This window comes from Drosophila suzukii, chromosome 3 (genome assembly GCF_043229965.1).
Source record: "Drosophila suzukii chromosome 3, CBGP_Dsuzu_IsoJpt1.0, whole genome shotgun sequence".
NCBI classification, from domain to species: domain Eukaryota; kingdom Metazoa; phylum Arthropoda; class Insecta; order Diptera; family Drosophilidae; genus Drosophila; species Drosophila suzukii.
This window is the reverse complement of record NC_092082.1, coordinates 83,853,995-83,870,325: the sequence shown is the minus strand read 5'-3', so window position 1 is coordinate 83,870,325 and position 16,331 is coordinate 83,853,995. Positions and strand designations below refer to the sequence as shown.

The following is a 16,331-nucleotide window of genomic DNA, read 5'->3' as shown; positions in this document are numbered from 1 at the left end:
ATGTTTATCCCATGGGCTGCCCACGTTACTTCTGCTGGTGACCACTTATTTGGATCGTTTAATGCTATTCTACTTACGTGCAGCTGATGCAGGGACCGCTCGTGGACTCGATCTGCTCGCCCACGCGGTAGGAACGGCCGTTGATCAGGCAGCCGGTGTGCTTCACCGCCTCGCCGTGCGAGTAGTGGAGGAAGTGGGGCGGCAGGGTGGTGCTGGTGGTGGTCGTGCTCGTGGTGATGTTCAGCACGGCGGCCATGGACACTGGGCACTCGTAGCGCGGGCAGCAGAAGCCGGAGATGGGCTCCTCGTGGCAGCCGGCGATTGGCGGCGGGCACGATTGCTGCAGACAGATGATGTCGCTGCGGAAGCAGAAGCAGAAGTCGCAGGGATCGTCACGTGGAATCTGCTGGGCGGACACGTATAGCTTGCCGGCGTAGCGGCAGGTTCCGGGTCCGAAGACCTCCTCCTCGTCGTACTCGTCCTCGTACTCGGGAGCGTGGCCGTAGGGTGGCGGGGTGATGGGCTGTTGCTGTTGGCTGGCCACCGTCGTCGTCGAGGGAGCGCTGGTCACAGGAGCCTCTGTGGTGCTGGAAGCACTCAATTTGGCGGTGGTATTCTCTTCATCATCTTCGCCAATGCGATCATCGATAGCTGGCGACTTGGTGGAGCTGCTGGGCAGGTGTGGGAACAGTGGGTGGCCAGTGGTGGGAACTGCCTCTTCGCTTGGCTGCGGAATCTCCGAAACCACGGCGGGAACCTCAGGCTCCTCTGGCGCGGGTTTCTTGTCAGTCTCCTCCTCAGTCTCCTTGCTCTCGTCCTCCTTCTCAGCTGCCTCCGTAACTGGAGCATGCTCCTCCTCGGACTCAACGGACTCCGCACCCTCCTCGGTGGAGTCCAAGCTGGGCTTCACGATTGGCTCTGGAGTGGTCTTCTCGTCAGCCGACTCTGGCTGTTCAGTGGCCTTCTCTGGCACCTCCTTCTCCACCTCTTGTTGTTCCGTGGACTTCTCTGGCACCTCCTTCTCCGGCTCTTGTTGTTCTGTGGTCTTCTCTGGAACCTCCTTCTCCACTTCTGGAGCTGCGGTCTCCGGCGTAATCTCCGATTCAGTGACTGGAGACTCGGATGGCACAGCTGGCGCTGGAGTGGATGGCTTCAGTTTGGCATCACCTGTGGGCTCATCAGTGCTATCCTCAGCATCGTCGATAGCTGGTTCGGTGCTCTCTTCACCAACGTCCTCAGAAACAGAAGGCTTCTCGCTGCTAGGCTCCACATCGAAAACAGCAGGAGAAACTGGAGCCACTGGAATGGGAATCTTCTCATCATCCAGAGGAGCTGATGTCGATGGAATCTTTTCGTCATCAATAGGAGCTGCTGTGGCTGGAATCTTTTCATCATCCAGAGGAGCTGATGTAGCTGGAACCTTTTCTTCATCAAGAGGAGAAGATGTGGCTGGGATTTCATCATCAGTCTGAGGAGACACTGTAGCTGGAGTCTTGTCATCAGTCTGGGGAGCAACTGTAGCTGGAATCTTGTCTTCATCCTGAGGAGCTGCTGTAGCTGGGCCATCCTCAGCATCCTGAGGAGCCTCTGAGACCGGAGTCTTATCAGCATCATGGGGTCCGGTTCTAGCTGGAACCTTAGCAGCATCCTGGGGAGCCACAGTAACGGGAGACTGTTCTTCATCCTCAGGGGACTTGGACGCAGACTCTTCGGCGGCATGCGGATCAATAGTCTGGGACATGACTTCATCCATGGGCTTCGTGTCGATGTCAACGGCAGAAGGAACACCCACAGAAGGAGTGGTGGAATCAGCAGTAGAATCACCGGCGGGCGATGCAACAGTGGTGGGTGCCAATGGAGCCTCGGTTTTGTCTTGTTCCTCTTCCTCTTGGGCGATGGGAGAATCGGTGGATACATCAATGGATGTCTTGGTATCGTCCTGGGGAGCAGACACTTCCTTCTCATCGGCCACTGGTTGAACAGTGGTGGCATCCTTAGTTTCATCGTCCTGAGCAACAGGCGAAGCTGGGCTGGCAGCAGTGGTGACATCAACATCGTCCTTCTTCTGAGATGGGGTACTGGATTCGTCCTTGGCTGGGACGTCGGTAGAAGCTTCCTCAATGGGTCCAGAAGTTGCCGGGGCAGCTTCATCGATTGGTTGCTCTTCAGATTCTTCGATGCTGGGCTTCGTTGTGACCTCCACTTCTTGTTCATCCAGGGCTGGTTGCTTTTCAGATGGTTCGGGAATCTCAGCAGCTGGAGCGCTGGTTGGCTTGATCTCTTCTCCCTCCTCCTGCACAGGCGAGGCAGAGGTAGCTTGCTCCTCCTTTTCAATATCTTCACCAGCAACTGGGGCCGTTGTGGAGGAAGGCACTGTCTCCTCTGGAAGCTCAGGCACTTGGGTAGCAGACTCTGGTTTCTCTTCTGCCTCCTTCTCGTCTTCGGGCCTCTTGTCTTCAGTTTCTGGTACCTTGTCAGTGGAAGATGGTTCAGCTTCCGAAGGTGTCTTGGTTTCATCATCTTCGGCCGCTGGTGGAGAGGCAGTAGTGACTTCTGGGCTCTCGTCTTCCTCGCTGGAAACTGAGGGAATCTTGTCTTCGGTCGGAGCAGAGGCGTCTTCATCGGCGGACACAGGGGCAACGGTTGTGGGCTTCTCGGGAATTTCAGTTGGCAGTTCTGTGGAGATTTCGGGAATCTTCTCAACTGGAGCCTGGGCCGTGGATGAGGGCAGCTTGTCTTCGGGCTGCTCATCAACAGTTCCTTCAGTCGATGGCTCAATTTCTTCAGAAGATTCAGTAGACCCCTCCTCGGAAGCTTCGGTAGAGGCAGCCTGAGTTTCAAGCTTATCTTCTGGGGTGGCAATCTTGGTAGGACCCTCAGTAGATATCTCTGTGGGCTTCTCTTTTTCTTCATCAGATGGCTGCTCTTCAGTTGGTTTCTCTTCTTCAGATGGCTCTTCTCCTGTTGGTTTCTTCTCTTTAGTTGGTTTCTCCTCTTTAGTTGGTTTCTCCTCCTCTGGTTTCTCTTCCTCAGTTGGCTTCTCATCCTTCTCAGCGATGGGAGCGACTGTGGTGGCTTCTTCGTCGATTTCAGCGGACGGGATTGAGGTGACAGTAGGTTCCTTCTGACTTGGAGCAGCAGTAGTTTCGTCCTCTTCTTTAACTCCAGTCTCAGTCGATGGTTGCGGAATCTCAGCAAGGACCTCTTCAGGCAGTCTCTGTATAGCAGGCACTTCATCAGCGGTCGTTGGAGCTGTGGTGGCACCGACAGATTCCTCTTCCTCCTCTGGAGTCTTGGCAGGAGCTTCAGGTTTCTCTTCTGGAACCTGAGATGGAGTGGATGTTTCCTTATCCTCTTCTTCGGAAGACTCTGGAATTCCTGTGACGGTTTCGCTGCTAGTTTCCTCCTCTACAACTTCATCAGGCTTGGCAGAAGGAGCTGAAGTGGCAGTGGGTTCCTCATCGGGAGTGATACTGCTCGTTGGAAGCTTCTCATCAGCAGGAGCAACGGTTGCGGGCACTTCAGACTCAGGGGTTTCCTTGCTCTCATCAGAGGCAGGAGATTCAGTGGATGGTTCGACAGACTCTTCCTTAGTAGGAGCAGCAGTAGTTGCACGATCAGATTCAGGCTCGATCTCATTTTCAGTGGAGGAAGCTGTAGAGGTCTCATCCTCAATGGGCTTCTCGCCTTCTTCGACTGGCTTCTGTCCTTCTTGGACTGGTTTTTCTTCATCCTCAACTGGTTTTTGTTCCTCTTCTTCCTTTGTTGGAGCTGGGGTAGTAATGGCGGTAGGCAGTTCCTCTTCAAAGATATCCTGGGGTAGCTTGGGCAGATTACCCTCCTCCTCATCGCCAATAGCTGGGGCAACTGTAGTGGCCTTTTCTTCGGCCTCGACAGTCTTTTCAGTGCTCGGGGTCTTGTCCTCGCCAGCAGGTACAGGAGCAGGAGTAGCATCGACTTCGATTTCATTGTCGGACTCGGATGTCTCATCAGAGGTATCCTTTTCAACCTCAGCGCTTGGTTCAGTGCTGATCTCAGCTTCATCGGCTGGTTTCTTCTCTGGTTGTGTTGGGGCAAGTGTTGGTAGTGGTGGTCCATGGATATCTGGCTTCTTGGTGCTAACTTCAATTTCGCTTTCAATGGGCACAGAGGTTGCAGGAACGATATCTTCATCACCAGTTTCGTCAGCAGCAGCAGTCTTCGATGGAGAAACGGTAGTGAACTTGTCAGATTCTTCAATCTCATCTCCAGCTGGAGCACTGGTTGAAACTTCGGGAATCTTATCGGACTCAGGTGCCTCGGTGGATGCAGATGGTTCCTCGGTCTCTGGCTTCTTGTCGAGATCAGCAGTTGGCAGTTCAGTCGAGGCCTCTGGAGTCTCCTTCTCGGGCTGAGCAGTGCTGGCAGGGACTTCGACATCGGGGAATGGCTCTTCCCCAGTGGGTTTCTTTTCGTCGACTGGCTTGGGCTCTTCTTCAGTTGAAATGGGAGCAGATGTAGTGGCCAATTTATCCTCAGCCTCCTTCTCGGCGTCGTCGGCAAACTGGGCGGGAGTGGAAGCCTCTGGCTGCTCAGTGGCTGCCACGAATTCTCCCTCCGTCTTCTTCTCATCCTCGGGCTTGGGTTCCTTTTCAAGCGGTTTCTGGGTCTCCTTTTCGATCTCACTTGCAGGAGTAACAGCAGGCGAAGGCTTCTCCTTCTCTTCTGAGTCTTCAACTGGTTTCTTATCCTCCTCGGAATCTTCAATTGGTTTCTTGTCCTCCTCGGATTCTTCAATTGGTTTCTTATCCTCCTCGGATTCTTCAACGGGTTTCTTATCCTCCTCGGATTCTTCAATTGGTTTCTTATCCTCTTCGGATTCTTCAACGGGTTTCTTATCCTCCTCGGATTCTTCAATTGGTTTCTTATCCTCCTCGGATTCATCAACTGGTTTCTTATCAGCCTTAGCAGTAGATGTAGATTCATCAACATGGGTGGGAACAGATGTCACTGGGACGATATCTTCTTCGGGCTTGACATGAGAGAGAGGCTGGTCAGTAATGCCAGTTGGCATGCCGACATCCTGGGGAATTTGTTCGGTGCTGATCTCGGAGACATCCTCGTCGATCTTGTCCTCAGGTTTGACAGTGGAGTCCTGTTCCTTTTCAGCACTTTCAGTGCTCTCATCGCAGACGTAAGTGGGACAGCAACCATCCACCAGATCGGAAGCCACGGTACATTTATCCAGATTCTCGGGCAACTTGCACTCCACCTGTTGGCAGGCCACCAGACTGCTGATACATCTGCAGGATACGTCGCAGGGAGCTGTGGCGGGCACGATGGTGTTGTTGGCATAGGTCTTGCCCTCCACCAGGCAGTCGCCTTCGCCAGGAATAACAGCGGGCAGATCCATTGCGGGCAGGGGTTCGGAGACAGGGCTCTGATCCTCGCCACTTGGTGGCTGGGTGGGTTTCTCAGTCTCGAAGTCGTTGCGATTGTCAACCTTAGCAGTGCTGGATGGGACTTCCTGGGGCACTGGAGTGGTCTCCTTAGAAGGTTCCTCTTGGACAGATGGCTCTGTCGGAGCTCCCGATTCTTTCGTAGAGTCTTTGTCTCCAGCAGGCGGCAGATAAACAGCTGTTGGCTTATCTGTAGCGGCTTCTTCGCTGGTCTCGGGTTGACTAGTAGAGGCTTCGGCATCGCCAACAGGAGGCACAATATCAGATTTGGCTGGCAGATCAGTGCTTGTCTGTACATCTTCCTCGTCCTTGTGGTCCTTGTCTGCAGGTTCCTCTTTTTCGACGGGGCTAGCAGTTGAGGACTCGACTTCCTCAGCCTCAGTTGAGGACTCCTCTTTAGTCTGCTCAGTAGTTGTGGTCTTTGCAGTTGTGCTCTGGACAGCATCTTCGACTGGCAAGTCGGTGGCATCCTGTTCGACTTCTTCGGGTTCCTTGTCCTCGGGAGTTGCCTCGGTGGCGCCGGTTTCCTCATGGTCTCCAGCTCGGGCAGGTGCAGTGCTAGTAGTTTCAACTGAAGCAACCTCGACACCTTCGGTCGAGGAAGCAATTCCTGGAGCACTGGTCGAGCTTGGGAGCTCACCCTTTTCAACTGGCAACTCGGTGGACTCTTCGGCGGTTTCGGGCTGCTCTCCCAAAGTCTTTGGTGTGGTGGCCTTGACAAACTCTTCTTCGGCACTGACATCTTCAGTTGGAATGGGAGTTCCGGCAATGGGCTCTTCCTCAGTCTCAGGAATTGGCGTTGTGGGCTTGGCCAAGTCCTCCACTTCTTCTGCTGGAGCTTCAGTGGCAGTCTCTGGTTCTTTCTCGCCTTCGGTTTCGACTTTAGGAGCTGGAGTGGTGGCCTTAATGACTTCTTCGTCGCCTTCGCTGCTGGATTCTTCGGCAGGTGTGGTTCCCTTGACGATCTCCTCTTCACCTTCGCTGCTGGGTTCTCCGGCAGGTGTGGTTTCCTTAACGATCTCCTCTTCGGGCTCACTGCTAGCTTCACCGGCAGGAGTGGTTGCCTTAACGACCTCCTCTTCACCTTCGCTGCTGGGCTCTCCGGCAGGTGTGGTTCCCTTGACGATCTCTTCTTCGCTGCTGGGTTCTCCGGCAGGAGTGGTTTCCTTGACAATCTCTTCTCCTTCGCTGCTGGATTCTCCGGCAGGGGTGGTTTCCTTGACAATCTTTTCTCCTTCGATGCTGGATTCTCCGGCAGGGGTGGTTGCCTTAACAATCTCTTCTCCTTCGGTGCTAGATTCTTCGGCAGGCAGTACAATTTCATCTTCGATGCTAGGAGGTACGGTACCAGGGATGATCTCCTCCCCTGCAAGGCTGGCTTCTCCAGCAGGTGTGGTTCCCTTAACGACCTCTTCTTCTCCTTCGCTGCTGGCTTCCTCTGAGGATTCGGTGGGCTTGGCTGGTTCAATATCTTCAATTCCTGATGGAGCTGGAGTGGGCTTGCCTTCTTCCTGTTCCTCACTTTCTTCGGGAGCTGGAGTGGCTTCCTCTTCCGCTTCACCCGCAGCCGGAGCAGAAGTGGGTTTGACTTCCTGGTCTTCATCACCACTGCCTTCAGTAGGCTTGGATTCCGGTTCCTTCTCATCATCACTTGCCACTGGAGCGGAAGTGGGCTTGGCTTCCTCTGGAGTTTCCTCTGGAGCTGCTGTGACCTTGACTTCCTTCTCCTCCTCACCGCTTCCTTCCTCCTCAGGCGTGGGCTTACCCTCAACCTCTTCTTCGCTAGTTGTTCCAGCGGTCGTGGGCTTAACATCCTCTTCCTCCGTTGGGGTCGCGGTGGTGGCCTTGACCACTTCCTCTTCAGGGATGGCCTTGGGAGGTGCAGAAGTGCTGACCTTAATGAGTTCATCTTCAATGATTTCCTTCTCGGGAACCTGGGCAGGCTTGGACACATCCTCTTCGCCGCTACCCTCGGGCTCTGGAGTGGTGACAATCTTGACGATCTCTTCCTCGGCGGCTTCGGTGGACGACTCCTTGATTTCCTCAGTGGACGAGAGCACATCGATCCTGGAATCGGAGGGAATGCCAGCGGTGGAGGACTCGGGCTCGAAGGAGAAGTCCTTCTCGTCGGTGATCTGGACTGGAGCGACCGTGGTGACCTTTTCTTTCTCTTCCTCCTCTTCGTCCTCAACCTCTCCGCTGCCCAGCTCCGCGGCAGGACTTTCGGTGGCGCTCTCCTTCTCCTTCTCCTGGTCCTTCTCCTCGTCATCGATGTGCTCTTGCAGGTCCACATCCTCCTTGGGGATCTCGGCGTGAATACCCTTGGCTGGCACCGAAGTAACACTCTCAGGCGTGGTGATCTCAACGATTTCAGTGGTGGCACTATCGTCCTCGCAGACGTAGTTGCTCGGGCAGCACTCGCCCTCGGCGGCTGGCATTGCTCGGCAGGACTTGCCATTGGCTGCCATCATGGGCACCTCGCACTCCTGGACGGCGCACACGATATCTCCGCGCATGCAGTAGCAGTGCTCGCAGGCATTCTTGCCCTTCAGGGAGGCTCCGTCGGCGAAGACCTCACCATCGTGGATGCAGTCCATGGTCGTTGGTGGCGTCATGGTGCTGGCCAGGATGAAGCCAGTGGTGGGACGCACTGTGGTGGTTGTCGTGGTGGTCGACTGGTCCACAAAGTCCAACTCGTTCTCATGGTCTAAAAAGGGGGATTAAATATATGAGTTACGCGAATTCTTCAGACATCTCTTGCCATATAACTTACCGCAACTATAACGCACTGGGCAACAGGATCCCTTGTTGTAGATGGGCAGGCAACCGTCCACATGGAGAGTGCACTCCTGCATGACGCACTTGGTCTGGTTGTTGATGCAGTAGCAAAGCTCGCAGGGTTTGTTGGGGTTCGATGGCACCTGGGCGCCCTCGGGGTAGAACTTCTCCTCGATGCTGCAGCCGAACTTCTCGGGGATGCTCAATTCGGTACCGGGTTCCGGGGAGTGATAGGGCACATCCACGGGAACTGCATTTAGAAAGAATAATCAATAAACACCAGTAACTTAAGGGAACTTCGGCAAAGACCCACCTTCTGGGCAGGTGATGATGGGACAGCACTGGTCCTCCCGCTTCTCCACGATGCAGTCGTGGCCAATGGGCTTGGTGAAGGGGCAGACGCGCAGGTAGCACATCAGCATGCGGTTGTGGCAGGTGCAGTTCAGACACGGCTCATTGGTCATGATGCGGTCGCCCTCCTGGTAATGCGCATAGTTGTAGTAGCACCCCTCTGCAAAGAACGAAAAGATATAATTCGAGAGTGAGCTCTAGAAATCTGGGCCGCAGCCAGTCTGGGAACCCGGTCCTCAAACAATGCTTTCAAACTTTTCCAAACTGGCTAATAAATTCCAGGCATTAGTTATGCAAGCGGGTCATCTATATTAAACTCCCATGTGATTTTCCTCGCGATGTGTGCTACTGTGTCGTTTGGGCCATAAATCGGGGGCTTAGCGCCAACAGGCAGTCGACTGTCATAATATACATACGTGTAGCTATAGACAAATTTTATTGCTCATCAGTGTCGTTAAACAAAAGTCAAATGTCGTTGAGTCTTAAAATATGCGCACGTCTTACGTCTGTTTTTGTCCAGTGCTTCTGACTGGCTGCCTAATTTAGTGACGTCCACCCGCAATAAATTTCACATCACATCATTAACACGTTAAGAGCGCCACTTTACCCGGCTACTGTGAGCCGGCTAGATCATTTTTTGATTGAAATCTTTGGGTTTGGAGTTGGGTCTTTGGGCTTGGGTCTCTCTGCTCACGTTTCCTGTATAACTCGTAAAAAACAACGCTTATTTCTTTATGTTTCCATGTGTTTCTCTTCACACCTCGGTTAATGGGGCTTTATGACGGCGATTCGCTCGATAATTGGGCTCCGATTAGCGGCTTATGACAAGTGGACAGACTGTTGTGTATAATTAACCATTTAGGCTCCGGATCAATCATATCGATTACAATATTGATTAAATATAAGAAGAGCAAGATAGCACTCAAGGTAAATATGAAAATGTTGCCAGGTATCCATGAATCGTTCACTTCCGCATTGTTAAGTTGAAAATGTAATCACCATAAAAACAGATCTGAATGCACTTTTATTAGGCTCCTGTTCTTTCATGGTTATGGCTGCCAGTTAATCAGCTTCCACGCTTAAAGACTGTGTTTTTTTTTCAGACTTACCCGAATACTGTTGGATCTCCGTATATTCCTGAACCGGGGCTGCAATGAGAAAAGGTAGAAGGAATCTTTATTATTTAATGAAATGCCATACTTGCAGTTCCCTCCATTACGGCGGGAATTTTACGATGGCCATATCCGTTAGCCATCGCCATCGTCATGACCATAATAAATTAATTTATCCATTGCCGCGAATGCCGAACTCTAATTGTGCCAGCATGCAATTGAAATTGGCCGGGGAGCTTGCGTAGGCCAAGTTCCTCTCCAAAGTCTTGATAGCCTTGTCCGGCGTGATAACAGGGTCTCGAAAAGCCAAGAGCCGTGAGCCATGAGCCAAGAGCAACACCAAATTGCAGCAGCAGCAGCAGCAGCAGCAACATCTTGGCCTTTGTATGCGTGCAACGTGTTATTACCACATAATCAAAATGCAGCCTAGCTTGGTTGCAACATCCAAGATCCAAGCATTGGAACCAGGAAAAATGGCACGTAGTGGCCATTCTGGCCAAGAAACTTGGCTGCGTGTGTCCCACACAGCAAACTGCACATTGGCCCCCTAGGAGAAATGGCTCAAACAAATTGTCTAAGCTGACAGTTGGCCAGGAAGGCCAGATGTTGCTGCTGTGCTGTTGCTGTTGCTGCTGCCACTTGTTGCTGCAGAAATGATTTGACAAATTGCTGTTTTATGAATTGCTGCTGCTGCTGGCGGCCTCAACTTTGATTAATTGCGTCTAGTTGAAGGGTTGACAATTTCTCGAATATTTCACATTTTAATTTCCGCATATGACTAGGCTCTTTGCCGAAGTTTGGCAGCGAGATCCACATTTAAATCGGAGGCAAAAGGCAAAGGCAAAGGCAAGAACCTGGCCCATACAATTTGGCAACAAATTGCTGGCGAAACAACAATGAAAATCCTAACGGCAAGTGCTCATAAGCATGAATTTGGCCGCGACTGAGGCTAGAATCCAGACCCCGAACGGCAGCCACAAATCAGAGTAGCAATTTCGAACTGGGAAAGCCGGGGGTCTAGAGAGCTGGAGAAGATGGAGCCTCCATCTCACTCGAAGCTAACGGATGTAAATTACATTTTATGCGGTAAGAACAACAACACGACCGAGCGAGCCTGGCAACGCATAAAAATTCACACATTAACTGTTAAGGATTGCCGGCGAGGGATCGGGATTGGGAATGGGATTGGGACTGGGGAGCTGGAGAGCTGGGAGCTGGAGACGGAGTCTCTCCACTTGACCGAACTTGAGCAACTTGGCAGTGAGAAGAATTTGGCTGCGGACTTGGCATTGGGAGTCAATCATGTGGCCAGCAAAGCAACCCAACCAAACCAAGACAATCCCCAGTTGCCAGGGAGACCGCCTTGTAATGCAAACTTATGCAACAATTTTGCACTGCGCAAGTGCAACAACTAAAACAAGCCACATATACATCATCATTACGATGGGGACGCCTGAGTTGCGCGTTGCTACCACTGCCGGCGAAGATGATGATGATAATGATGACTGTGGTACACATCAAACATGCTCGTGTCGGTCCAACAAACAGAAGTCAGTCAGTCAGTTAGTCAGTTAGTCAGCCAAGTTGCTGCTGCTGCTGCTGCTTGTGCTGCATGTTGCTGGTGTTGATGTGGATGCAACAACATGACACTGACCAAAAAAAGACCCATCTTAGAAGAGAACAAATTATGTTTCTGTCAAGGGCAATATAAATACTAATCTTGTACAAGTTACTGAAATAATTCCTCAAGAATTCGCGGTCTTCGTTTAAGACAATGATTTCTCTGCTGAATTCCTCAAGAATTCGCGGTCTTAGCTTGAGGCAATGCTTTCTCTTAATTTCTTTTCTCAATTGGTTCCCAAACTATAGTTTATACATTTTTTTCCCAGTGCAACAGCAGCAACTTGGCTTCTTCGTGTGCTCAAGCAGCCAAGAGCAGCGGGCCAGGAAAAAGCCAAAGTTGTTGGCGGCTCTCGGCCGAGTCGTGCATTTTGTTTATTCTAGGAAAGCGCGCGCGCACCGCCTCCGCTCCTCCTGCCCTGCTCCATCTGTCCCACCTGCTCCCCTTGATGCCCCCGATTCCCCACCCACCTGACCATGGCCATGGTCTTCTGCACCACAACAAGTTGAATGACCCGGCGCGCATGTGTGCAAAAATGTGTACACAAACCATAAAATACAAGCCACAAGCACGGGCAGCCTTACTTACATAAGTAGGCCTAGGTGCTCCGGCTCTGGGACTCTGGGATTGGGATTCTCTGGCCAAAGTCACTAAGTCCCATGGCCTAAACTCAAAGCCCAAACCAAAAACCCATAGCCAAACTGAGACCCCAAGTCAGGCACGCCTTTTGCTGGTTACGCTTTATTATTTAGTGCTGTAGGTGGACTGGACTGCCTAAGGCAGATGCGAAAAAAGTGGAAGTTCTCCCAAATATTTCCCGTTGATAGCCATACTTTCCCCATGCCCCATTCCCTATACTATACACTCCACCAACTTCTGGCTATGCGGAAATGCAGGCGAGTGAAAATATTTGCCATGCCACAAATATTTCAAAGATTACAAAATAAACACAAATCTTCGCCGGCTTGTTGTCCCCAAATGCGTTGTCGTTAGCTCTTTTCTATTTTTTTTTTCTATTTTTTTTTTACCGCTATTCTGCAGCTGCAACATCAGCAACAACTTGACCACACCCACTTCTGGAAATAGGAGGACCCAGTCTTCTAGCCATTTCTCACCCTGCTCTCCTGCGTTTATCTGGCTTCTAATTAGATGCAGCCAAAAGTAAGAAAAAACAATGCCCCTTTGGCAGAGGAGCAATAAATCGATCTGTAATTGCCAGACTCCTCTAGCCAGCAAATTTCCATTGCAGAAACAATTTCCATTTTCCCTGGCCTTGATCACATAATTTCCATAATGCCGAGCAGATCAATATGGAGTGAGCGACAAGCTAACAACAGAGGTTCTCCAGACCCACAACCCAGAACCCAGAGCCCAGACTCTCCAGGCCCCGTATCATGTCCATGCATCAATGCTGAAAGCAGCCGGCAGCAACTTGCAACAGGCAGCAGGCAGCAGCAACTAGCAACATCAGCAACTAGCAACATCAGCAGGCGCCCTAACAATGCAACTGAAAAGCAACTGAAAAGCGGCGGCGGAGGCCTTACTGGCAAATGAATTTGCGAGTAATTTAACATGATTATGTCGGCGACAAGGTAGCAATGTAGACATCGAAGCAGCAGCTTCTTTTGCTCCTCGATTGCGGCCAAATTGGACGCAGTTGCGCAAGGCTGAAACCAAGAAGTTGGAGTCTGCGGATAGGGCGCTACCTTGGCGTGACGCTGTGTTTTATTACCAAACTGGCTGCCCAGAGACCATGATTCCTTCTAAGTAAATTATGCCCGATGGTCATGATGCCGGCCGGGAATGGAGATGGGGATTGAGGTTCGAGGATTGGGGATTGAGGATTGGGGATTGAGGATGCCATGAAATTGCACCAGTACCAGTCGAAGGCTGTTCTTGCTGCCGGCGTGCATATGAAACAATTACCAAGGCTAAGGCTAGGGCAATATCGCCGAGGTCTAGGCCTATTCCGCCCGTCTATATGTGGACATTGTAATTGCAGGCGGACTCATGGTTAAGCTCCACCTCGAGCCCATCTCATATGCATATTTATGGCCGGTTGGTGGCTTGTCTGGGCTGCTCGATGTCATTAGAGAGTCAAAGCTTCGTATGTTTGTCAGATTGTCAGTTTGTCAGTTGGCCAGGTCGGTGGAACAACTAGTATTCCTGACTGCTTAATAGATAATAATGAGTCTGGCCTTGGGCGCTGTAATTAAGCAGTTAAGGGAGGAGTCGAATGAGCCAACATTCTTTCCCACAGTTCCTTTGGGTTTCCTAAAAACGCCCTAGAGTGCCCGAGTGTCCTGTCTTTGATTTGTTTTGATGGCTTTTGCATGGCTTTAATGAAGGCTACTCCTCATCTTACTCCTTCCTCCCTCCAGCAATCAATCTGTCCGGCTGTCAGTACTCTTATCCCCATCCCCCAGCCCCAGCTAATCACAGAGCTAGAACTTGTCTAGTACTCAAAAGATCTGATCATCTGGTATCTGGTATCTAGTATCTGGTGCTAGCAAATATATCATAATTTTGTTTGCGCAATTTTAGACAAATTCTTATGGCCCCAATCTGTAAATGGGTGGAGTCGTTTTCGCAACGCTACCCGTTCAATTATTACACCGCTAGCTGTTATTGATAACAGCCCATTGATTACAGCAATTGCCGAAATAATAGTCCCGACCAACGGGAGATTCCGATGGAGATTCAGATACGGATGCTGGGGATGGGGAAGGAGATGGACCTGGAGTTGCTCCACCGACAGGTGATGGACGCCTAGAAGTCTCCATGATGGACTACATGGACTTGGCAATCAGCGAACAACAAGTTTTCCGCTCTGCGCATGCGTAACTGTTTATTAATTTGCACTGGAAAAACTCTCACGATTTGGTGTCCTTCCTGGCAAAAGAAAACCGCGATTCAATTAAGTGCCACTCCAAGAGCTAATTGCTCGCTGACTTTTGTTTCCCGGTTCTATCTGTGTATCTAGCAGGTAGTATCTAGTATATGGTATCTCCTCCCACGCTGGCACGGCATTTAGCTAATGATCGGACACCGAAGATAGCAGATAGTGCAGGTTCTAGGGTTCCAAGTTCTGGGCCCCAAGTTCTGGTTGCAGAAAGCTGCGTGTTCTGTCCCACAGCCAGCCCAAAAGCCATAAAACTCAATGGCCCAGCTAGCTCGCACGGGCACTCCATACATCATGTGCAGAAGATCAGCAAAGCGATAATTATACAAAGTATTAGTTCAAGCGAGAGCGTCTGACTTGGCATGACCCGTCTCGAAGTTGGAGACGGGATCGGATGGGATGGTATGGTATGGGATCGGATCGGAGATGAAGCTTTGGAGCTGGAAGAGCTGGTCTGTCTGTGGTTGCCATGCGATGCGTAAAGGTGCCAGCCAGCTCGGAGAGTTGATTGAACCTGGCCGGGCGTTAGAATAGGTCTAGGGCTAGCTAGTAGGGCTAGCTAGTAGAGCTAGGGTTACACAATTGAAAGAGAACGCTCCCAGGGGGCCGAGTCATTGCACCTGCGATTGAGATCTCTCTTTCTTTCCATTTCCATCTTTCCCTGTCTCGCTTTATGGCTATCTCTATCACTATCTCTATCTATCTCTGCTAATTACCATCAGCTACCCGAGAAGCCTTTGTATTAATAGTGTCAAAATGAATTCTAACACGCCAACTTTGCTAGTCTTCTCTGCTAAACTTCCCTTGTTCTACACTAAGATTATAGATTAAGACATTCTTTCATTATTTAATTCAATTGATCTTGATTTGGTTTAGTTTGTAATATAATTTTGAATTTTTGAAAATCCTGATAAACGGCTTTGGTTATAATAGCCCGATGCAATTTTAAAGTTTAAAGACCCCAAACCACCATTTCCAGTGTAGCTTCTGGGCATCCAGCGAACCGAAAACTATTGCACTGCTACTGGTCAGGCTGTCGGGGTGTCCATATGTCCGTCTAGGTATACGTCTCCATTACATCACCTTCGGTGGTTGGCCATCATTGTCTTGTCTTTGGGCTTGTTAGCGTGCTGGGCATCTTAGACAGCGATTAGCAGCTGGCGCCAGGCAGAATGTCTAATTGAGTGCCGAGGTGCATTTAGAATGGCCAGGAGAGCATATCCAAGGGTCCGGTTCCGTATAAACCGATCAGAATCCATCCAGTTCCAGCTCCACGCCCGTCATAAACGGCAATTAGCAGAGACAAAATGGCAAATTGGGTCAGGGGGCTGCTAATTGCCATAAATATGAATAAAAGCCCCCAGTGTTTGCCATTTAATTAACATTTCGAACACGTTTTTGGACCGACAACGTGTTATACAAATCCGAATTAGCATATTCACGCCGAGAAATTGCATAAAAAGGCCAAAACAGAAATAGCCAACTGGTGTGTTTTGCTTTTTGCCGGCGACCACGACAAGTTCAAGTTCAATGACACCAAACAATAATAGGGAAATACCAGCAGCAGCATACATAATATGAGCCATGATTATGGCATCCACATCTACTAGACTCTATAGCGATAGAGGTGTCTGTATCGTGAGGTATCGCCCTGAGAAATCTCGACTTGTATTGTATTACGTATTATATGGCCCAGCTCAGCCGGCGTTTTGCTCTACTAAACAGCAAGATATTCATTTGCATTTGCATTTCCAACTGCCATTGTGGGTTTCTCCGAGTCCAAGTCAAATAGAAATTACAGCAATCATTGGAAACCATTTCATTGTCAAGGTGAAAGGGGCATTCAGATACTCCGACTCCCCGAGTCGAGGCGTTAATAGCCAAATTGTGTAATTGCAATTGTAATTCCATTTGGTTTGGGGTTTGGGGTTTGGGTTTCGGTTTTTGCTTTTTCGATGGGGATTACGATCTGGAAACGTTACCGTTACACTTCAAATTGCCGGCAGTTAACCGCAAGCCTATTTACTTAAATGAAATTAGCCCCCGACCTTGTCGCAGGAAGTCGGGAATTTACTGCTGATAAAATCAGAAAGAGCTGCCTGCCTGCCATTCAGCTGACTGCCGACTGC

General features: G+C 50.6%; 1 protein-coding gene across 2 annotated transcripts in view; it reads right to left on the bottom strand.

Moving 5' to 3' along the window:
- Positions 1 to 16,331, bottom strand: part of tnc (tenectin) — a 38,951-nt gene that overhangs the window by 1,859 nt on the left and 20,761 nt on the right. The window contains exons 3-7 of one of the 2 annotated variants that reach the window (XM_070995464.1): positions 9,677 to 9,715; positions 8,530 to 8,727; positions 8,212 to 8,466; positions 6,523 to 8,145; positions 78 to 6,414 (exon numbers count right to left, since the gene is read on the bottom strand). In XM_070995464.1, coding sequence (XP_070851565.1) covers positions 78 to 6,414; positions 6,523 to 8,145; positions 8,212 to 8,466; positions 8,530 to 8,727; positions 9,677 to 9,715 — 8,452 coding nt within the window. Of the gene's footprint in view, positions 1 to 77; positions 8,146 to 8,211; positions 8,467 to 8,529; positions 8,728 to 9,676; positions 9,716 to 16,331 lie in introns of both variants that reach the window. The other variant, XM_065865423.2, reaches the window with a different exon arrangement.